The sequence below is a fragment of the Microplitis demolitor genome, chromosome 6, assembly GCF_026212275.2.
Source record: "Microplitis demolitor isolate Queensland-Clemson2020A chromosome 6, iyMicDemo2.1a, whole genome shotgun sequence".
Taxonomy (NCBI): Eukaryota; Metazoa; Arthropoda; class Insecta; order Hymenoptera; family Braconidae; genus Microplitis; species Microplitis demolitor.
In genome coordinates this window covers 10,839,896-10,864,600 of record NC_068550.1, presented here as the reverse complement: position 1 = coordinate 10,864,600, position 24,705 = coordinate 10,839,896, and the positions used below count along the sequence as shown (strand labels likewise).

The window sequence follows — 24,705 nt, the reverse complement described above, 5'->3', positions numbered from 1 at the left end:
CCAATAGGATTCAAACATAAGCGGGAGTTTCATCGGAAACAAGAGACACGCCCAATGACTTCCGTTGTTAATTTGGTCGTTCCTTCTTTCCGGGCGTCTCTCTGTGTTGTGTGTGGGAATAAGTAAAAAGGATGGCACAGAATAATTACTTCGGATTTACACACGGTGGTACTCAATATGGGTAAGTTGTTAATAAAATAATTATACAATTAATATAAATAATAAATTAATATTATTAAATAAATTTAAATCATTATTCATAAACTTGAATAATAATAATTATTATTACACATTATTATTTTTTTTTTCATTCCAATAATTTCATAACCATGCGATACATTATGCCGGTAATGTCCGCCATTTTATATCTGCCGCGATGTGCCATGATTTATTGGTTTTATAATAACAAATTTTTCGTTTATTAATTATATATCAATATTAAATTATTATTTATTTAAATATCTTTTATTTATTGCAATAATTAAAACTAATAACTGGCTGCCGACTAAAGGTTCAACTTTATTTCTTTTATGAATTTATAATTTACTGCATTGATTTGTCCTGATAGACCTTACTAGTGATTGATTGTTAACTTATTTGGTGATTTTTTTTATTTTAATTAGAGCAACCAGTGCTGCTTATCAGACTGGGCAAGCTGGATATGCAGTGACACCAGCAGCTACTGCAACTTATACTCAGAGACCTGCTGCTGCTGCAGCTACTGGGTACGAAACTTATCAAGCTGCTGCTGCTGCAGCAGCCACTGGCACGACTTATGCAGGTAAATATTTATTTCTAATGTAAATGCATACAGTTGGTCAGTTTAAATGAAATGAACTTAAAATCAACGACCTGAAAATTGGAACCCATTTGCTGTATTTATCAAGTTTTAAATTAGATTACTCATGATGCTGTTGGGTTATTGGTAGTTATTTCAATGGAAATTGAATGCTGAGCAAAATAAAAATAATCGTGACCCCAAAAAAATGTTCAACCTCCAAAATATGAATTTTAATTTTCCAAGTCAAGTTTATTTTTGTAAAACTATCAGATACTTGAGGTTAATTAGAGTCGCGTTATTCAATTACTACTTGTAAAAATGATAAGTAACAACAATGAAAATTAGAGCGCGTTAATTTTGGAATAAAAATTTATTTGAAAAATTTTTTTTACAACTGCGTTATTGATTATCAGGAATAAAATCAAAGTTGTTATTTTTGTATGTAAAATATTAGAGTTCTATCATGGTAATCTGGTATGGGTTATGGGTAGTCATTTTAATGGAAATTTAATACTGATCCCAATAAAAGCTCTCTCCAAAAAAAAATAATAATAAAATTATTAACTAAAAGTAGTTAATGAATCAATCAAGTTTTTTGGTTTTTATCGTTATTGATAACAAGATTCAGACACTACATCGATGAATTGGTAGTCTGATTTTAAAGTACTTTGTCTGTAAACATATTGTAATAAAGATTAAAAATTAATTATTGGATTAATTTTTAATTTTAATTTAATAACAGTAGTAATGATAACATAAGTAAAGTAGAATGTTGATCGATCCGTTATTAGGTTTTGTTTCCCCTGTAGCAGCAAACCCTGGTACGGTAGCTCAAACATACGACTACGGATACGGACGCGCTGCACCAGCGGCGACGTACGACGCAACTAAAACTTACTATCAACAACCAGCTGCCGCGGCAGCTGCTGCAACTTACACAACTACTGAGACTCACTATCAAGCTGCTAAACCAGCTTACAGTACTACGAGTGCTTACACCGGTACTGCTCGTCAAGCAACAACTACTGGACAAGCTAAAACTTATCAAGCAGCAAGTACCGCTTATCAGCAATCAAATCCTACACAAAACGCAACTTATTCATCTGGTTATACTGCACCAGCTACTCCAGCTGCTACTCCTGCTGCTGCCACTAACAGTAAGTTGGTCTATTTATTTTCGAGTTAGAAAGTATACCAAGATGAATATTTATTAATAGCTTTCTTTAATTTGTAATTAATTTTTTTTTATCTAATCCAGTAGCAACCATACATAAAATATATTTTATTTAAGAGCATTTTGTAAGAAATATTTCGTATAGGGGACAGTTGCGTAGCTAGAAACAAAAGTTAATATTGTAAAAATCAAATAAGAGCTTAGTTAATTTATCGATTGATTAATATAAAATATCAATTATTCGATGTTAAAAATTTTCCGAGATTACTAAAGTAAACGATTCGAAATTATTAACAATCTCAAATTAGCCAAAAATACAAAATATAAATCTTATTATTGAAAATTATTAGCTTTTTCAAAAAATTACCCTCAGTTTTAACGAATATTCAATAACTTACAACGGTCACAACCGTATTAAAATTGTATTAATTATTATTACAAAATCAAAGCATTAATTAAAAAAAGGACTATATAGTTACAATTTCGCCGAGATATAAATTTGGAAAAAAAATTACCGTTGTTATCAATTAGGAGTTGAACGAAATTTGGCAAATAACTTTTAGCCTACAAAATTTGACATTTGGAATTATAATTTTGTTTAAGGGCATTCTCAGACAATACCTTCCACTATTTAAAAGTATGCAATGACTTTCAACTGTCATAACCGTATTAAAATTTAATAAATTACTTTTAAAAAAATTGAAATTTCAGTTGAAAAAAGGACAACGTAATTGTAATTTCGCTGAGATGTAGAATTTAAAAAAAATTACTTACATTTGATATCAATTGGGAGTTGAAAAAAATTTATTAAATCAATTTCAGTAATATCTTCATCTGAATTTTATAATCCGAATTTTTGAATTTTTTAGACTAAAATTTATTCAATAAATTTTGTTCAACTCCCAATTGATATCAACTGTAAATAATTTTTTTTAAATTCTATATTTTGTCTAAATTACTTCTACGTTGTCCTTTTTTCAATCAAAAATTCAAAAATTTTTTTTTAATTAAATTTTGATACGCTTATGACAATTGAAAGTCATTCAAAATTTTTAAAAAGTCGGGGACACTGCTTGAGTATGGCCTTAACTATTAATTGATAACAACTGTAATCATTTTTCAAATCTATATCTCGGTGAAATTGTAACTACGAAAGCTTTTCCGCAATTTAGGCTTCATAACTTTTTCTCAAGGTCATTCTTGGATAATGCCCTCAACTTTTTTAAAATACTCAATGACCTTGAACTGTCGTAACCATATTAAAATTTGAAAATTTTAACATTCATTGCGAGAAAAGTGTATGGTAGTGATAACTATGAAAGGATGAAAATAGCAGTAAAGTAATCTCAACTAATATTTACAGTAACTTGTACTATATCTAAGATAAAGAAACTAATTGAAAATTGTAGTATCAACTATACATTGTTAACAGTTTTTGTTTCATTGTGCAAACTATTGAACATTTGTTCCCAAAACTTATGCTTTAGTAATAATAATAATAATAATAATTACTTGTTTAATTCGTATCAACCAGTAAAAAAACTATCAGTAACTATTTTAGTTTATTTATCATCTATAGTTCATTTAACTATTTTAATAGTCGTGGTCATTGTAGTCACTGTATTTAACTACGCATAAAAAGTTTTCTCAACTACTAATATATGTATAAATAGAACTATAAGACATTTTCGTAATCAACAAAAAAAAACTGATGATTAATATAAAATAGATGTTTTTATTCAATTTATTATTTTCAAATGAAAATTAAAATTAGTAGTTTATCTATCGAGTGCGATCATGTTTAAAACGCGAGGTGTGAAGATTGGTGCCCGAGCCGAAGGCGAGGATACAAACACACGAGCATCTTAGACTCGATTGTTCTAGATAAATACATGAGTTTTTGTGACTGATATTTGAAATGTACTATATTTAGTGCCTATAAATGGCTGGTTATAAATCCACGTTTATTTATTTGGTCAGATTGTTTTGAGTATTCGTTGGAAATGAGAGAGAAGTCGGTAAGTGTACGAATTAATATGATGATGAGTTTTGTCACAAGATGGCTCGTTAAGTTACTTCGATATTTTTTGATCGTTTACCCTGATAGCCAAGTTGGCGAGAAACTGACGAGAAACTTGCAGCCGCAACTGGACACCAACAGTTGGTACCTCCAATAGTTGATAGACATTTTCTGAGAAAATTGGTGGCAAAAGTTGTAAATCCAAAAAGTTGACGGTCACTTTCTGAGAAAGTTGGTGGCAAAAGTTGGCAATCATAAGTTGACGGTAAGTTTCCTTTCAATTTCCTCAGAAACTTGTATTCCAGTTGCGGCTCCATACTGGCGCCAACTTTCTGAGAAAGTTGGCGGTAACTTGTAGCCAAAAGTTTGCAAAAGCTGAAGTTGTCGATAACTTGTCATCAAGTTGGTCGGAAACTAATGAATGACCAACTTTTTCACGATCAACTCGTGTTATCAGGGATTACTATCACACATGCAACCAAAAAATATTTTTTGATCCGTTGATGGCGTCACTATTACAACGATTAGGTATCTTTTTACCAGCTGTATCTTATCTAATATTTTTAGCTGCCGGTTATAGGTGCTAAATGTCGTACATTTCAAGTGTCTGTCACAAAAATTATAATTTTATATTGTTTTTTTGCATTGCCCATGGTCATACTGTAGTTGAAATTTTTCGGCATAGTCGGTACACGGAAAGAATTTTTGTATGAATATTGCCATGTCTTTTATTCGAAAAATTATTCTAAATCGAGTAATCTTGGGCCATTACGACTTTTTACTTTTGAATTACGAAATTTTACTCTTTCAGTGAGCAAAAATCAATAGGATGAATTTTTACTCACAATTACGAGTAAACATTACCCTTAGCGGCTGTCTAAATCATCAACACATTTTAATTCAATTTTTACTTGTAGGTTTTTTTATGATAAAAAGTTGATGACTTATCCTTTCCTATAATAAAATTTAGATGAAATATATGTGAAGCTAAACTATTCGTAACGTGATGGGCCGAAAGCAAAAAAATATATGCAAACGAAACGAAAACATACATTTAAATAAATATATGAAAAACGACACGCGCGCGTTTGCACGCGAAACAAGTACGCTAGTTTTATAAAATTTATATTGAATCAAAATAAAAATTACAATTAATAGATTGAAATTTCTATAAAAAATCTAAAACCATCTAATTGCATTAGAATATGACTTGAAATAAATATTCTGAAAAAGAAAAAAGAATTACTCGTATTGCGTTGAAAATGAAAAGATACAAATTTTTTTTTTTTTTATTTTACAATGAATATTAAGTTATAGAAAGATATAGAGATCGTCTTTTTTTCCAAGCATACGTTTGTGTGCGTAACATGTAAGTTGTTGCGAGCGAAATAAAAGACATGTAATAGAAGCCGATATTAACCGAAGATTAACGAAAACTACTGAATTATTCTACAGTTTGGAGTAAAAAATACTTCAATAGATTCGGAATTTTATTCGAAGTATAAGTAATTTTTCATCATACCATCAATAGGTTTCATCTTTTAAAGTATTACAATCACTATCATAATAATTAATCCACACTCAGAATAACCCTGCTCTCCTCTGAGGATATTTTGTTAGTGGCATTTTTCAAGAATATTTATTAAAAAATACCTTGTCAAATATATTGACAAGTGTTATCAATTATCGCAAAATACATATTAATTTCATTAAAAATTTATCTCTTTACATTTAAAGTTTATTATTTTATTTAAAAAAAAAAAAAAAAAACTTAATAGACATTCATCAATAAAAAACGCCGTTTCAAAAGAAATAAATTTTTCATTTCCCATAAAGGAAGAAAATGATAATTCAAATCAAAATTAATTTAAAAAGAAAAAAAAATTATTAAAGAATTGAAATGAAAAAAAAAATTATTGAAGAATTAAAAAAAAAAAAAGTCATAACAAACAAATAATTTAGTATGGGGGTTTAGTTATCTTGTGAATATGGGTATTAAATTTATTCTTTAGAAACGGCAAGTACAGCATATTCCGGGTATGACGCAGCGCTTTATAGCGCTGCGACAATGTACGTAGCCCAACAGAGTGCAAACAGCAACAATACAACTAACCAGAAGACTGGAGGTTGGCAGGGCTACGGACGTAAAGGATTTGGAGCCGGTGGAAGTGGAATGAAGAGTATGAGAGCCAAGCCGCCACCAAAACCCCAGCAATTACACTATTGCGATGTGTGTAAAATCAGCTGCGCTGGGCCCCAGACTTATCGTGAGCACTTGGAGGGTCAAAAACATAAGAAGAAAGAGGCGTCGATGAAGGTACCACAACAACCCCCGGCGCGGGGCGCTGGTAATTCACTCAGATGTGAATTGTGTGATGTTACTTGTACTGGTAATGACGCTTACGCTGCACATATTCGTGGGGCGAAGCACCAGAAAGTCGTTAAACTTCACACTAAACTTGGTAAGCCGATTCCGAGTGCTGATCCAACTGTACTCAATCCAAAACCTGCTGCTGCTGCTGCTAAAGCTGCTGCTGGCGGTGCTGCTACCGCTGGCGCCGCTGCTAAAAAATCGACGGTTACTGCTACTCCTAAAATTAATTTTGTTGCATGTAAGTATATTTACTTATTACTAAAAAAAATATGTTAATATTTTAAAGTCAAGTGGTACAAATTTAATTAGTATGAAAATAATTAATGAATTGGAAAATTTGTTTAAAAATAATTATTTCTTGATTCTTCTTGAATACGTTCAATTTCAGAGTATGTAAAACGAAAGTTCACTATTGTGTTCAGAATTTAATTTTCTCTAAATTGAGTATCCAAAACTCTATATTTAAAATTCAAACAAAATTAAAAAATGAATTAATTAATTATTAATTAAAAATTTTTCGTCATAAAATTTGATGATTTTTTGAAATTACAAGTACAGACTTGTGGGTGCTCATTTTAAAGAAAATTTTATTTCTAAACGATTTCTGTATATTTTTTTAATTAAAACCTTGTACCATAATCGACATAATAGAAAAATCATAGTTTTTAATTATTATTTCCATTAAAATCTATTTTGTAATTCAATTATACAATCATCGGTACGCGTTTTATTTAAAATTATACAAATTCAATTTTTAAAAAATTTTAAATAAATAAAATATTTTAAAAACAAAAAATTTAATTAATAATAAAATAGTTTAACTGAAATATTTATTAAAAAGTAAAATATTATAGCTGGGAATCTTGGTACAGTGAATCAAAATCCAACAGCAGAAATTAAAACAGAGGAAGCTGCTGTAGAGGAAGCTGTTGAAGAATCAGTAATTGAAGAAAAAGATATTCAACCAGTGGGACAAGAATATATTGAAGAGAACAAATCTGAGGATGGAAAAATAATAAGTTTCAACTGTAAGTTATGCGAGTGTCGATTTAATGATCCTAATGCCAAAGACATGCACATGAAGGGCCGACGCCATCGATTCGCTTACAAGAAAAAAGTAAACCCAGACTTGGTCGTTGATATTAAACCGAGTTTAAAGCAACGTAAAATGTTAGAAGAAAAGCATCGCCGTCAGCAAGCACGTGAAGAATTTTCGCGACGTCGCGAAGAAATGAACCAGATGGGTCCGATGGGCATGATGGGTCCAATGATGGATGAGGAAATGATTTACTGGGAAGAGCGTCGTCGTTACGAGGAAGAGTGCGAGTACTACGAGTGGTACCGTCGTTGCGGACGTGGTCCAGGTGCACCTCCAATGCCACCGCGTCCATTTCCCGGCCCACCTGGCATGATGTTCTCTGTTGTACCTCGCAGATCTGATGACAAACATGTTGATGCTCATCACTCGAGTATTTATCCAAAGGAAGAAGAACTGCAGGCCGTTAAAAAAATTGTTTCACACACTGAGAAAGCTTTAAAATTAGTTTCTGATGTCCTCGCTGAAGCTAGTAAGTTGTTATTTATTTTTTTATTGTTTTAAATAATTGAGTATTGTAAGTTAGTTTAAATGAAATGAACTTAAAATCAACGACCTGAAAATTGGAACCCATTTGCTGTATTTATCAAGTTTTAAATTAGATTACTCATGATGCTGTTGGGTTATTGGTAGTTATTTCAATGGAAATTGAATGCTGAGCAAAATAAAAATAATCGTGACCCCAAAAAAATGTTCAACCTCCAAAATATGAATTTTAATTTTCCAAGTCAAGTTTATTTTTGTAAAACTATCAGATACTTGAGGTTAATTAGAGTCGCGTTATTCAATTACTACTTGTAAAAATGATAAGTAACATCAATGAAAATTAGAGCGCGTTAATTTTGGAATAAAAATTTATTTGAAAAATTTTTTTTACAACTGCGTTATTGATTATCAGGAATAAAATCAAAGTTGTTATTTTTGTATGTAAAATATTAGAGTTCTATCATGGTAATCTGGTATGGGTTATGGGTAGTCATTTTAATGGAAATTTAATACTGATCCCAATAAAAGCTCTCTCCAAAAAAAAATAATAATAAAATTATTAACTAAAAGTAGTTAATGAATCCAAAAATAAATATGATGAAACCGATGACGAGCCTGAGTGTGTCGCAATAGTTATTAATTAACATATCAATCAAGTTTTTTGGTTTTTATCGTTATTGATAACAAGATTCAGACACTACATCGATGAATTGGTAGTCTGATTTTCGTAAATTGAATTTAAAAAAATTTTAATCTTACAATAAAAAAAATTAGAACTTCGTCAAAAATTTTTTTTTACAGATAAAAAAATGCTGCCGGCAGGGAATATATCAATATCTGCAGTAACTACTGAAGTGAAAAAGGAGGACGGTGATAAGAAAAAAGATAATGATACAACTAACACATTTTCATCTCCAAAAGAAAAAGAAGACTTACGTGTTATTCGCGATGTCATGCGCGTCGGTAGTTTAGCTAAAGGATTATTATTATCTGGCGACAATCATGTCTGTCTTGTTGTTTTATGCGCTGAGAAGCCTACGAAGTAATTTAAATTAATTAAATAACTAAATGAAAATAATTGTAAATTAATTAGGTTTAATAATTTTTTTTTTTTTCTCAGGACATTGTTAAATAAAGTTGCTGAAATTTTGCCATCACAATTGAAAATAGTTGCACCAGAAGAAACTTACAACGTCGGTAAACATCCAGAATCTGCAGCACTAACAGTTTCCGGTGGTACTGTAACAGTCAGTGTCACATTAACAAGTCCGCTGATGCGTGAAACAGCTAAACCACCAGCAACAGCAGGTAATTTATATAATTATAATAAATACAACGGCCAAGAAAAGGATAAACAACAACAACAAATCATTAAATAATGATTAATAATTATTAATAATCATTTTATTATTTTATTTATTATTTTTAAATTATGATTTTAAGTGCTACTTAAATTTTGTTCTTTTCATGGCCTTTTTCAATCTATTAAAATATTTTTTAAGCACCAGGATATTACAGTACCATGGATTTAAACGGTTTGAATGTTTTACATTTTTTTTTTCTCTTACATGACTAATGAATTTTTTAAAATACGATGTCGTCATTTTTTTTAATATCTGAAATGAGATCAGTATTTTTTTTTCTTTTATAAATAACAAAAAAAAAATTAAAAAAAAAAAAAGATTTTTTGAGTTTTATATCAGCCACTATTGAAGTTATGGAAAATTTAATTAATTAGTAAATTTTAAAGAATACAATTTCAATTTAAATGAGTACCAACAAGGAATACTTATCTCCAAATATAAACAAAAAATTTTCGAAAAAAAAGTGGCGGCTACTAATTTTTTTTTCTAGGTAAGTCGTCATTTTTATTCTTTATCAATCATACTTGGGATAAGTATTTTTCTCTAATTTTTTATAGTATCTTATTTATTTGTATAGTTTCCAAATTAAAAAATAAAAAAAAATTAAGTTTTATTAGAAAATAAATGATTACATTGAAAAACAATTCGATTGATAATTATAAAGAATAAAATTTTCTATTAAATGAGTACTAGCAAGACATACTTATCTCCAAATATGAAAAAAAAAAAAGTTTTGTGAAAAAAGAAATGACGGCTTTTTTATTTAGCATAAAGACCTTGTATCTGGAGGACTGTTTTAACACTGTCGCATCGGTCAGAGAAATGTTAATGGAAGAATGGGAAACGAGAGTATAAAAAGTATTTTTATTATTTAACTTAAAAATTTGTAAGGTTTTAAATATTTAAAATGTGTGTTAGAGTCTTGAGAGTGATTTGTTGTATCATATCAGAAATAAAAGATACATAGTGAGATTGAACGCAGCAGTAGTTGAAAGGAAACAACGCTGAGGCAATCTGATAACTAAAGACTTTTTGATCATGCCTACCCTCAATTTATTTTTATTTTTATTAAATTAATAATTAATTATTTATTAACTTATTTATTACTATAATTAGTATACAATACTCATTTTATAAATTATTTTTATGAATTTGCAAGGTAAATTGAAATTTTATTTTTAATAATTTTTAGATTAAAATTATTACTATTAATTATTATGACAAAATACTGTAATTTTTTTTTTCTCAAAGTTGTTTGAAAAAAGGTATTTTGTTATTTAAAAAAACAAAATTTAACTTTGGATTTCCTGATTTCTTATATTCGATTATACATTTCAATCATTTTTAGAATGTGAGCATATCGTGTTAAGAATTGATTTTTGTTTAAAACGAGTATCCACAATCTTTTACTTAAAATTGTAAAAAAAATTTGAAAAATTCTTAGTTCTAAATTTTTGTTAATATTTGAAATTTTGAATACAGAGCTGTAGGTACTTATTTTTAAAGAAATTGAACTTTCTATCGATCCTCGTAAATTATTATACCACAACTTCGTACTGTAATGTAAAAAATAAACAAAACAATTTTTTTACGGCCATTTCAAATGAAGATTTTCCATATCTTTAATCATAACTCGAAAAAATAATTCTGATCAATAATTCAGTTGCTGTTTTATTTTTTAGACTTTTTACTAGGTAAAAGACCTGATACCCGATCAGAGATTATTTAAAAATATAAATATACGAATACATGGAGTATTCTGGTACTAGTCCCTGATCGGATATTAGGTCTTTTTTACCTTATAATTGAAAAAAAAGTTCATCAATAAATTTTTATTATAAGCCGGAAAAAAAGTTTTTTTAAATTTCAAATACAAATTTTTTCTAATAACTAATAACAATATATTCATCATAAATATGTTTTGGAAATTCTCTAATGTTTTTTTTTTTTTTTTTTTTTTTTTTTGTTATTGAATTAAAAAATACTTTTAAGAGAGGGTTCGAAAAATTTAAAAAACTAGCCCATTGAGCATGATCAAACACTCTGAATGTTGTCTAAGCGTGTTGTGCTTTCTTTGTTGGGATCTCAGATAATGCTGGACAGCAGCAGGGAGCTGCTCAACCGCAAACAACGCCCGCGATGCCCGCAGTGACGAAACCAGACCCACCAGATGTACTTCCCAAGGCTAAGTGTTTGGAGGCTTTAGCTCAACTCAGGCATGCCAAGTGGTTTCAGGTTTGAACGATTCTAAAACTAAACTCATCAGTCTTTAAAAAAAAAAAAGATAAAAATTAAAATCACGGTTTGATAAATTTATTATTTTTTTTTTATTAATTTATTATAAAGTTCCGTATTTAAAAATTAAAAAAGAAGATACAATAGTTTAATTAATATAAAGAATAGACAAGAGTTAAGTTTTATGAGCAGTCTTAGAACTTCCAGCCTTGGATTAGAATTAAATATATAATTTTTATTAATTAATCATAATTCATTTTAATCAGCATGTCAAGCAGCAGTATGCATACAATATAAATATGATAGTTTTATATCTTATAGAAAATTTTACCGTCGAATGAGTACCAACTCTCTATTTATGTGGAAGAAAAAATGACTAAATATCATAATATATTTATATTACATATATTTAATTTTTCAATAAATCAAAAATGACTATCGAGTAAATAATGAAATCTTTTCTGAAGCAAGTACCCACAACATTATATTTAAAATGGAAAATAAATTTCTAAAACTTTTTTCATATATTTCGATATTGTACAACTCAATTGCGGAGCAACGAGATGTGTTCTACTAACGCTTACTCGGTCCCAGCTGATTCACTCACGTAAAAAACATTGTTACTCATTCAAATATATTCAACTAGATCAAAATTTGTATTATTTGAACGATAATTTATTGATAAATAAAACGAACACAATTTTCAATCAAATTTTCGATAATAATGATTGAAAAAAAGAAAAACAGTGAAAAAAATCTGAGATATACGTCAATATTTTGCCAATCGGCCTATGTCTTAGCATTGAAATCTAATAAATAAACGCGAATATGTACGGATGTTGGTAAACATAGTAACTTACAAAATATACAACCGATTGATTTTAAACAATTTTTTTTAACACTTGAATTCTTAAATAGAAAAACCCCTCTGAAAATCACTATCCAAATCCTTTTTGTTTCATTGTGATTCATAGAAACTTGATACTGACAATCCATGAAAAAAATTTATTTGCCATCTTTTGAAGGGGCGATATCTATTGATCACTTTCTACACTCCATTTTTTTTTTTTTTTAATTATTTTCTTATTATTATTATTATTATTATTATTATTATTATTATTATTATTATTATTATTATTATTATTATTATTATTATTATTATTATTATTATTAACAAAAATACGGGAGCTTTTCTTCAATATTAATATTTTTTTTTAATGAGCAAGTTAGTTGTGCACGTTTGGATTTTCCAACTTTTTTTTTTACAATTTTAAATATCGAGTTGTGGGTACTAATTTTTTAGAAAATTTAATTTCTAAATGATCCCCGCGAATTTTTTTATTATAATTTCAAACTTCAAAAAAACAAAACTACAAAAAATAGCCTTCTGTTACTAGTTCCATCTAATTATAATTGGTAATTTAATAAAACAATTATTGGTACTCGTTTCATTTAAGACTATTCAAATTCAGTGGGACTAAGTTTTTAAATTGGTAGATAAAAATTTTCATTTATGACAAAAATTTTTTTAATAAAATTTTTCCATCAATTATATTCTTACATCTGCTAGCTTTCTGCTTTATATCCAGAATAATAGATATATAGACAAAAAAGTTATAATTTCAGTAAATCAGTTAGCTGAAATAAAAAGAAATGACAAAAATTTTTTTTTTGATTTTCAAGAATTATAAACGATGATATTAATTAATTATTCTGGATTTATCAGTACAGACAAATATATATATAAATATGTATAAACAGCCTACGTCTGTTCTACGTCTGTCTAAAAATGAATTTAGTGCAAAATTAAATTTAAATTGAAAAATTATTTTAAAGTTTTATAAGTTTATTACTTATTTATTAATAATCAATCTTATTTTGATAAATAAATGCACTTATCTAACATTCAAAGACAGACAAGCACAAACACAGTCATAAAAAATATCGGGTGTTTTTTTTTTTTTTTTAATTTTTTTTTTACTGATTATTATTAATTACATTGTAGGGTTAGTTTATTACTCAATTTCAAATCTGAGAAATTATATGAAAAATATATAAACACCCGGTAATGATTTGATATCATGGGCTACAACAATAATAATAATGGTTATAAATAAAACTATTAAAAAAATAACGAGGCTGGAAGGACAGCTAAAGCCCACCACAAAGCAAACATTTAATAAAGTTTAATTATTATGAGGTTATGAAGGAATTTTATTTATTTATTATTTCAATTTCAATTATTATTTGTTATTTATTTATTTTAGTCATTAATTGCTGTTTATTTATTTATTAAAAATTTTATATGTGTTATACACAGGCTCGAGCATCATCACTGCAGAACTGCGTTATTATTATACGTATTATGCGCGATCTTTGTAATCGTGTACCGACATGGGGACCACTCAATCCATGGGTAATTAAAGTTATTATTATTATATTTTTTTTAGTGTTAACTAGAAATTTTCACGCCGGCTGTGCTGAGCGTCATTTGATTTCCGGCACTATAACTTTTTTTTTTTATGTAAAAATAATTTTTTTTTTGAAATCTGAATAATAAAACAAGTTAAAGAATCTTCAAACTGGCTGACTCTGCGGGCCAACCCCAAAATTTCCCATTGTTTCCAAGCTCAAAAAACTCAAAAATTTTATTATTGGTAATTTGTGAGTTTCTAGAGCTTATATTCTTTAAAGTAGCTCACTCGCAAAACGACTTTTCTTAGGAATGCGATGAAATTAAAACATGAGATTAAAAAAAATGTCTAATATTTAATGAAAAAAAAAAAAAAAAACGAAATTTTTTCACCGATTGTGAGACGAGATATTAACAATCAAAAAGTGCATAATTAACATTCTGGAGATTTACCAAATATAAGAAAAACATATATTTTCCTGAATATCTTAGAAACGGTTCTTACCATTCTTTTAAAAACCTTATCCACTTTTGAATGAAAAAATTAGAAATTTTTTAAAAAAAAACTCTGAATTTCTCAACCGATTTGTTTAAAAAATATTGATTTTTAAAATATAAATAATTTTGAAATACTTGACGTGTGGTGGCGTACAGCAATCACAATTCGGCAACGTTGCAGTCGTCATACTTAACCCGCGGAAATTCAAATGTCAGTTAGGTTAATTTTTGAGCATGAAAGTTTTGAAGGTCAAAAAATTTTTGGAAAATTTTTCGAAAAAATTTTTATGAATGTTAAACATTTATTCAATGATTTTAAACAAACAAAAAAATTATTTTTTATATTAACTTATATTAATGATAGCTCGGCTGCCCAATTCCAAAACACAGTAAGTGACAAATTTTTCAAAATCGATTTTTTAGTATTTTTAGTTCCAATGGAGTTTTGTGAACATGATTCTATACATATTTCAAAAATTTTATTTTTGTCAGTTACTGTGTTTTGAAATTGGTCAGCCGAGCTTTTCTAATAGTTTTAGAACTTTTTAAAATTATGATATTGAAAGTAGCACATATCGAACAATTTTTTTCTTTTTAATTGCGATTTTCTTGTAACTTTAAAAAAAAATTATGAAATTATGCAAAAAATTAATTCTATCCAAAATTTGTGATTGTCAATAATAACAAACTACATGTATATTGAACTTACACTATATAAAGATTGCTACCTATACGTTTAATCTATAGACTATTCAACATAAATGTTTGCAACGTTGCCACATTTATTATACTCATCAGTGTAATTGTATTAGTGTGTATCTGTATATTTAAAACTATAATGTATTGGTTACAGTCTCTCACAAAAAATAAAATATTCTCGCATTGAGTATCTATAACTTTTTGTAGTTACGATTTCGCTATACTTCTAGCTACAAATGTCGCGAGTGAACTACCTTAAGACTAAAAAAACAAAAAAATATGTAGGTAAAAACAATTTAATTTTCGTCGTATAATATATTTAGAACGAATCAATCGATTTGAACTTAATTCAAAACGTCGAGATCTGATGAAGACGAGATTTTCAAAAATCGTACCGAAACTGATAACTTTTTTTTTTTTTTTTTTTTTTTTTTTTTTTTTTTTTTTTTTTTTTTTTTTTTTTTTTTTTTTTGAAAATTTTCAATTTTCATAGCGAGAAATTAAAAAAATCTTTTGAAAATGAATTAACTAATTCTCCAAATTTCGTATTTATATAGCCAAATCTTCGTGCATAAAATATGTATTAGTCTTTGCAGTTAACGCTGTCGAAAAAAAATCTTATGTATTAGTAAAGAAAATAGGTCACAGTGTAATATTTTTTTGATATAAAAATAGTAACGACGAAATCATAGAACCAAGTATAAAAACTATAAGAAACATGCTTGAGATTATAATTTCTTAATTTCCTGCTATGAAAATCAACGATTTTCGAAAAAATCGGGAAGTTATTGTTTTCACCCTGATTTTCATAAATCGAGTTATTGTCGGATGTCGACGTTTTGAGGTCCTAGGACGCTATTCTGACTTTTTTCCGAGTGATGACCGAGTGTTTGTGTGTGTGTGGAAACTTTCTATAACTTTTTAATGAATAATCCGAGTTAGATGGTATTGCGGCCATCGAAAGAGCTTGTCAACTATCAACTTTCCTGTAAATTTCAAATTATTCGATCGAAGAGACTTTAAAATAATTAAGAAATGTAAAAAAAAAATCGGTCTATCAGTTGACCCTGCAAGCCAGCCCCAAAACTTCCCGCTGTTTTCGAGTTCGTTGAGCTCAAAAATACTTCTGTATGCCGTTGTTTTCGAAAAAAAAAAAAAAAAAAAAAAAAGTTTTATACCGTTTTTCTCCAACAATATCTCCCAAACGAATTGACCGATTGAGGCGGTTGAAGTGGCATTCGACGCGGCTTATAAAGTTTTAGAGCTGATCAGATTTTAAAATTGATTTATGTAGTCGTTTTTGAAAAATTTAAAAAATACTAAAATAAAAATTTTTTAATTTTTTCGGCAACGGTTTCTCTTAAACAAATGGACCGATTTTGATGGTTAAGGTGGCATTCGACGCGGCTTATAAAGATTCAGAGCCCAGTTAATTTTGGAATCAATCCACTAAGCAGATGAAAAGTTATTCAAAAAAAAATTTTTTGAAAAAATTTAATTTTTGGAATATCTCCGAACGCAACCTACCGATCAAGCTCAATTTTTCTCAGCTTTCAGATACCAACAAGCCGCGTCAAATGATACCTTGACGATCAAAATCGGTTCATCCGTTCAAAAGTTACAAATATTTACATACGTACATACGTATATACTGTTGAAAATTGCTATGGTAATTTTACAAAAAATGCGTTGGAAGTCAATTGCCAATACATTTTTTAATTTAATAAAACAGGCGTTGTAATTTTACGAAACATTTTTTACTATTTTTGTTTTGAAAAATTACAAAACAAAAGTATTAATGTTACTAAACAGTTAATAAAATCAGGTTTGTCGATGTCACATGACGAATGTTGTAATTTTCAAAAATAACTCAATTGGAAATAATTTGTAAAATCAAGATATGTAGCTGTTTTAATACGAAACTTTTAGTCCACTTAATTTACTCTTAACCGTTGTTGGGAGAAATTAATAAATGGATTTTTAACTTCCCGCTAAGAAAATCGACTATTTTCGAAAAATTCGGGAAGTTATTGTTTTCACTCCGATTTTTGAAAATCGAGTTTTCATCAGATGTCGACGTTTTGAGGTCCTTGGAAGCTATTCTGACTATTTTCAGAATGATGTCCGAGTGTGTGTATGTATGTATGTGTGTATATGTGTGTATGTATATGTGTATCGTCTATAACTTTTTAACTAATGGATCGATTTGGATATTTAAGGCGGCGATTGAAAGAGCTTGTTGCCCGTCAACTTTCCTGAAAATTTCAGATCATTTGATCAAGTAAACTCGAAAATATTGGCGAATTACGAAAAAAAAAAAAAAAAATTTTTTTTTAGTTTTTTTATTGATTTATCAGAAACGAATTGAACGATCGACTTCGAAATCTAATCAGTTCTAGAACTCAATAAAACGCGTCGAATGCCGCCTTAACTATCTCAATCAGTTAATTGGTTCAAGAGACATCGTTGGAGAAAGAAATGGTAAAAAAAAAACGTTTTTTTTTTTTTTTTTTTTTTTTTTTTTTTTTTTTTTTTTTTTTTTTTCCAAATATCTTCAAGACGGCTGAATCGATCGCTTTCAAATTCTAGTCAGCTCTAGTATTCTGTAAAACGCGCCTATTGCCACCTCAAACGTCAAAATTGGATAATTAGTTCAAAAAATATCAGCGTTAAAAAGTTAAAAAAAATAACATTCTATGTTATTTTTTCCAGATAAATCAAAATGTATTGTACTAAAATGTGTCTAAAATCTTACAAACTTTTCCTCTTTATGGTCTCTTTTGATCATTATATAATGCCATGAAATATGTTCTTTAGTTTAAACCATATTATCAACGAAAAAATTGAAAAAAAACAGTTTTTAATCATTTTCTCGGATATTTTATATATTATTGTTCTGACCTAAGCCAAAACTCATTCAAATCTTGATTTTGATCACTGACATTGATTTCTGCATCAATATATTTAGTTTATTGAACATAATTGGGAATTAAAATTTAAAAAAGGCTTGTTCATTAATGATTTTCGATTCTTAAATTTTTAAACTTTAGCATAAAAGCGTAACTTATTAGAGTTTGAAAAACTTATAATAAAACAATCGCATGCAATAAGATTTTCGAGCTCAAAGAGCTCGAAAACAGCGGGAAGTTTTGGGGCTGGCCCGCAGGGTCAACCGACAGACCGATTTTTTTTTATTGATAATATGTAACAAAATCCGTAGATCACGAAAATAATAATAAAAAAGCTCAATTCGGCCGCGTTTTTTTAATAAATAATAAAATAACAATAGGGATACCGAGACACCGTGTATTTTTATTAAAAAACTTTAATCTATTAATGTAGAACCCTATGATGACTGGTATTAAATTAAAAGGCGATAAATTCTGAATAAGAAAAGTCAAAAACCAATCTCCCTGGGTTTATTATTTTCGCGAAAAAAATTAATTAAAAAAACAAAATAATTAGTTGTTTACATTTAGTCACGCTGTCGGTAACAGAGCTGCAGAAACTGAGCTAGAGGGCGCGTACAAGCCCAGGCTCAGTGGTTGTCATGTACTGCAATTTAAAATGTTCTCACCATTTTGTGTTATGGAAAATATTTTTTTTTTATTTATTAATTCAATTTGTAACCAAAAAATTAAATTAATAAAAAAAAAAGAATTCCACGCGAGTATTATTATTATCATGTTAATAAATAAAGAAAATAAACAAGAAAAATACTTTATACTTACGTTTTTAAATTGCAGTACATGACAACCACTGAGCCTGGGCTTGTACGCGCCCTCTAGCTCAGTTTCTGCAGCTCTGTTACCGACAGCGTGACTAAATGTAAACAACTAATTATTTTGTTTTTTTAAATTAATTTTTTTCGCGAAAATAGTAAACCCAGGGAGATTGGTTTTTGACTTTTCTTATTCAGAATTTATCGCCTTTTAATTTAATACCAGTCATCATAGGGTTCTACATTAATAGATTAAAGTTTTTTAATAAAAATACACGGTGTCTCGGTATCCCTATTGTTATTTTATTATTTATTAAAAAAACGCGGCCGAATTGAGCTTTTTTATTATTTTCGTGATCTACGGATTCTTTTACATATTATCAATAAAAAAAAATCCATTTATTAATTTCCCCCAACAACGGTTAAGAGTAAATTAAATGGACTATTTCACGAGATCATATGTGTTTTAAAATTACAGTGCTTACTGTTAAAAATTTCTATTATAATTTTACAAAACATTTTCCACTGCATTTGCCTTGAAATATTACAAAGTAGTTATAGAAATATTACAAAACGCTTTTCGAGAGTTAGTCTATTATATTACATTGTAAGTTTTGTAATTATACAAAATGTATGAAGTTCTGTTAGATTAATGATATTATAAAACAGTTTGGTAATTTTACAAATATTAGAAAAAAAAAAAAATAGATTTTTTTTTTAATTTCTTGTCTAATCATTTTTGCGATGCTGGAAATATTAGATATGCGATATTGTATTTTCTAATCGAATTAGAAACTTTTAATTCAAAGAAAAAACGCTAAACTTTTCAATGACCGCACACGGATTAGTGGGATTCGAACTCGGGGATCCTACGCACGAAAGACCGACGCTTTAACGACTAGGCTACACAACCGACAGTGACTGCTGAATTTAATTGTACACAACATAGGATTTTTTTCTCTTTTTAAAAATTCCAAATTTTTAAGTGATTTTCAACGTGCTGTAACTTGGAGGAAAATGGTCGTACAGTGAAAATGAACAAACCAATTTGTAGCTTCAAGTGTCTAAGTCTCCGATCTGGTCTTGAAAATTTTTTATCATGCATGATTCCGGAGTGATAAAAAAAAAACCACCACAAAAAAAAAATTTCGAAATTTTTGCTCGTCTTAAAAAAGGTCTATGAGCTTCAATAAATTGTATTTGATAATCTATCCTTGAACCTCTTTTGATTAATTTAATTTGCCGCCCTTAAAAAGTCCCTACGACAATTTGGCCCGGATTCATCATTGATCAAAGCGAAAAAGTCTATTTTGAATTTGACAGTCAATAACTCAGGACATTGAAAATATAAAATCTTTAGAGTCAAGAAAATCTAAATCAAAACCAAAATTTCTTGAAGTAAGATAATTATCTTTCTACAGAAATAAATTATTGGCTAAAGAAAATATTTCTTAAGTCAATATAAATTTTCCATCAGTGCATATATCAGTTTTAAGCTTTTAACGCGTTTTCTCTTAAGTCAACATGCTGTTTTGTAAAATTACGACTCCTGTATAATAATTAAAAATTTTAGAATAAAATTACAATACAATTTGCAATTCTACAATAAAATTCGTGAAAAAAAAAAAAAAAACTAAAATTTGTGAAATTTCAATGGCTTCATTGTAATATTAATTATAATACTTTTGCACGACTCATGATGCGAAGCATCAGAGAGTGCTTTACGATCGAAAATTTTTTTCGCCTCACTTTGGCAACTATTTGAATTATTATACCTTTGTTGATTTACGGAATTAAGATAAATTGCACACCATTTTGAAGATAATTTAATGGAGATTAATTCCATACTTTTCAAAAATTTATTTAGTTCAATAAAAATCGAAAAAACATCAAAATAGTTTAAAAAAAATTCCTGTCCGTCAAGTATGAAACCCGTAGACACGATAACTTGCGAAAAAATCCAGTAATTGAAACAAATTTTTTTTTAAAAAATTCTTTGAAAGAATTGTAGATCCCCTATTGAAAATGGCTAGGTAATTCAGTGTCGTTTAATTACAATTAATAAAAGAATAAAAAGGCTGTATAACTATACATATATATATCTATTTAAAATTAACATGGATGGTGATATATCTATACATTATACGTACATTTATTCCACCAGGGGCGCTTGCACATTACCGTCCTAGTACATCTGTTTTTTTTTTTTTTGTGCTATTGCTAATTGGTAAGCCTGAATTTTTTCAATTCAATTCTTTTTTTTTATTTGTTTATGTATATATATATATTTTTTTTTGTTATTAATCGAGATATTTTAAGAAAATTGTTTTATAATGATAAAAAATTATTAGTATAATTAAAAAAAAAAAAACAAATTTTAAATATTTTAAATTTATTCGTGCTTCCCGCCATTTTTTGTTATTATTTTATTATTTCATAATAAATGAGCATTATGAGTCGTGCACTTTTGGATTTTCCAAATTTTTTTTAATTTTACTAAGGATTGTAGTAAATTAAATTACAAACATTTTTGGTAAATTTTGAACGATTTCTATTTAAAATCAACGTACTGTTTTGTAAAATTACAGCTCGTGTGTAATAAATAAAAATTCATAGCGAAATTACAATACACTCTGTAATTCTACTATACAATTTGTAAAGAAATAATTGCGGTTTGTAAAATTTGAATGATTTCACTGCAATATAAATTATAATATTTATTTATAATTTTAATAAGAATTATTGTAAATTGAATCACAAACATTCTTTGTAAACTTTTATCGCTTGTTATTCAAAACAATGTTCAAAACAATGTTATCAATTTACTGTTTCGTAAAATTACAACTCGTGTACGATTTATACACAGAGATGATAAAATTACAACTCATATTAGTAGTTTTCCAAAAATATCATGCAAGATCACTCAAATTGTGTTATAATTTTGTATTGACATACATTGGTTTGTATTTTTTCCATACTATTGCTTTGTAAAACTAATGTAATTTTACAAAAATTTTTAACAGTGCACAAATTGAAAATTTTTTGTTCTATTTTGAGTTGCATGAAATTTTTTTAAGTACCATAACTTCATTCAATAAAAAATACTATAGCCAAAAACAGGCCGATTCAACTGTTGGCCAAATTTCGGCCTGTTTTTGGGCAAAGATTTTTACTTGCGATAATTTTATTGAAAAAAATATATTCTGGCCAAAAAAGGCCGATTCATTTGTCGGTCAGTTTTCAGCCTTTACAAGAAGAATGAAAAAATGCAAATTTCGTATCAAAATATTCAGTAGTTTTTGCGTGATGGGCGTTCGAAAAAAACACCTATCATTCTATAGATCTAGATATAAATTAATGGAATAATCAATCGACTTATTACTGGGCTAAAATTATTCTTTAATTATATTTAACTAATTAATTGTCTTTGTATTAGTATACAATTTAACCCATTTCAGTGTAGTCAAAAAAGTGTAGAAATAATTTGAGGTGAGTGAATGAGTTGAATATAATAGATCGATCATAAAACAACCTCGACGCTTTTGCGCTTGAGGTATGCAAATGTTTACTTTGAAACAAAATCAAACATGCTGCTGTTTTTAATACACTTTTATGATATCTTGAAGATATTTTTATGCTACTTGTTGATAATTAAATAAGTTATTGAAAAATTTTAACATTTTAATTTTTAAATTTCGCGCTTTTTTAAAGTTCTAATTTAAATTACTTAATTTTTTTATCTATAATATTTTTGAGCTAAAGATCATTGTTAGTTATATTAATGGTAAATTTCTACTGATCTCAATAAAAGAAGAACCCCCCCCCCCTTTCATATTATAAACCTTAAGTAATTAACAGATATGATGAAACCGATGACGAGTCTGAGTGTGTCTCAGTAGTTACTAATTGATATATCAATCAAGTTTTTTGATTTTTATTGTTATTGGTAACAATATTAAGACACTACGTCGATGAATTGGTAGCCTGATTTTTTTTGCTAAGTTTTTAAAAATTTTAATTTGAATAAAAAAAAAATAAATGAATAAAAAAATCGTTATTATTATTTTTTAGGCACTGGAACTGCTCACTGAGAAAGTTATCAATACAGCTGGTTGTCCTTTAAGTCTTGGAGAAGCTTTACGTCGTTTACTTGAATGTGTTGCTGGTGGTATTTTACTACCAGGTTCTCCGGGTAATTTAGATAATTTATCGACTTTAGAAATTGTACAGTTCAAAAAAATAAAAATAATAATTATAAATTTATTTATTGTCAATGATAAAAAGAATTATTTTATTACGTGGAATTAATAAAGAATTTTAATTTTTATGGAATGAATATTCACAAACCTATATTGAAATTTTCAAAAAAAAACTTCGAATTTCAAATATAGGCTTGTAGGTAGTCATTTTACAATTTAAATCTTTATCAATTTGAATCAATTATTAAATTATTTATAATACTATTTTTTATATTAAATGTATTGTATTATAGGAATAGCAGATCCGTGTGAGAAAGAACCAACGGATGCAATAGGCAACATGACAGCTCAACAACGTGAAGATATAACAGCCTCAGCTCAACACGCGTTACGTTTAGTTGCATTCCGTCAAATTCACAAAGTACTTGGTATGGAGCAATTACCGCCGCCAAAACATAAAGGACGTTTTCCTCGAAAACGCAGACGTGACAACAGTAACGGTGAAGGTAACGACTGTGAGGCTTCAAAAAAAGATAAAAAGGCCGAAGAAACGAAAATGGAAACAGATTCGAAGTAATTTATTACTTGAGTACGATAATTCACTAAAATACACTAATTTAATAAAAATAACAATAATAAAAAATATAAGTAAATAACTCATTTAATATGTTTACTATCGATTAACTTGACTCGCCAGCAATTAACTTATTAATTGAAATTTAACATTTCACTTGTTGAAAATTGACTTTAAATAAATAGATTATTTATTAATGATATATCAATTGGATTAAAAAAATAGAAAAAAATCAGTTGCATTTTTGTGTGAAGAACAAAATTTCCGTATAAACGCGTATCTACGAGGCGATATTTGAATTTAAGAAAAAAAAATTGCTGATATTTAATATTAGGAATTTTAATTTAAAAAGACATTGTCAATTTGTAGTCATACTGTTAAGAACGATCAAAAGTAAAAAAAAAAAAAAATAAATTATTAATAAATATATTAATGGACTTAATTAATTGATTAATAAAAAAAATAGTAGTATTGAATCTTGTGCACGTGTGTTTAGTAATAAATGTTTAATAATTACTAAATAATAATAAAATAATTTTAATCAAGTACGTAAATACGGAAAGTCCGCAAATGAACTAAAAGTTTTTTTAAAATGATTTACTAACGAAGGAGAATCTTTTATCATTATTTATGTAATAAATGTAGTAATTTGAATTGTTTATTATAATTATAATTATCTGAGATGATTGATGAGTAATCAACTTGCTTAAGAGAGTTAGAAATAAAACAAGGCGAGTTTTAAGTTTAGTTTATTGATTGAAATTGAGATCATTGTCGTTACAAGTATCTTATGTATTCTTAAATCTTATAATTTAATTAATAAAGATTATAAAAATTTCTAAAATTTTTGTTTATTGATTCACGTCTTAATTATAAGATTTATTTGACGATTTATTTTTATTAGTATATTTCATAGAAATCTATCTATTGCATTTGTCCTCATGGTGGAATTTTCAAAGGATTTCACCATATTCTATCATAATTCATCGCGTAGGTTCCAAAAATACTACTCGTTAAAAAAAAAAATATATATATATATATATATATATATATATATATATATATATATAT

The 24,705-nt window shown here is 27.8% G+C and overlaps 1 protein-coding gene across 4 annotated transcripts; it reads left to right on the top strand.

The window, feature by feature from the left end:
* The first annotated feature begins 32 nt into the window (after positions 1-32).
* On the top strand, positions 33-24,478 carry LOC103577004 (zinc finger RNA-binding protein). 4 transcript variants are annotated; one of them, XM_014440146.2, is made up of 11 exons: positions 42-181; positions 624-781; positions 1,591-1,938; positions 5,988-6,587; positions 7,204-7,917; positions 8,733-8,973; positions 9,052-9,239; positions 11,385-11,530; positions 13,851-13,946; positions 22,933-23,053; positions 23,354-24,478. In XM_014440146.2, the coding sequence occupies exons 1-11, from the start codon at positions 132-134 to the stop codon at positions 23,635-23,637; spliced, it is 2,946 nt and encodes a 981-aa protein (XP_014295632.1). In that variant the 5' UTR covers positions 42-131; the 3' UTR covers positions 23,638-24,478. The 4 variants fall into 4 exon arrangements, with proteins under 4 accessions (XP_014295634.1, XP_014295632.1, XP_014295631.1 ...); XM_014440145.2 differs by having other exon boundaries at positions 1,573-1,938; XM_014440147.2 differs by having other exon boundaries at positions 45-181; positions 1,573-1,938; positions 6,102-6,587.
* Positions 24,479-24,705: the final 227 nt, after the last annotated feature.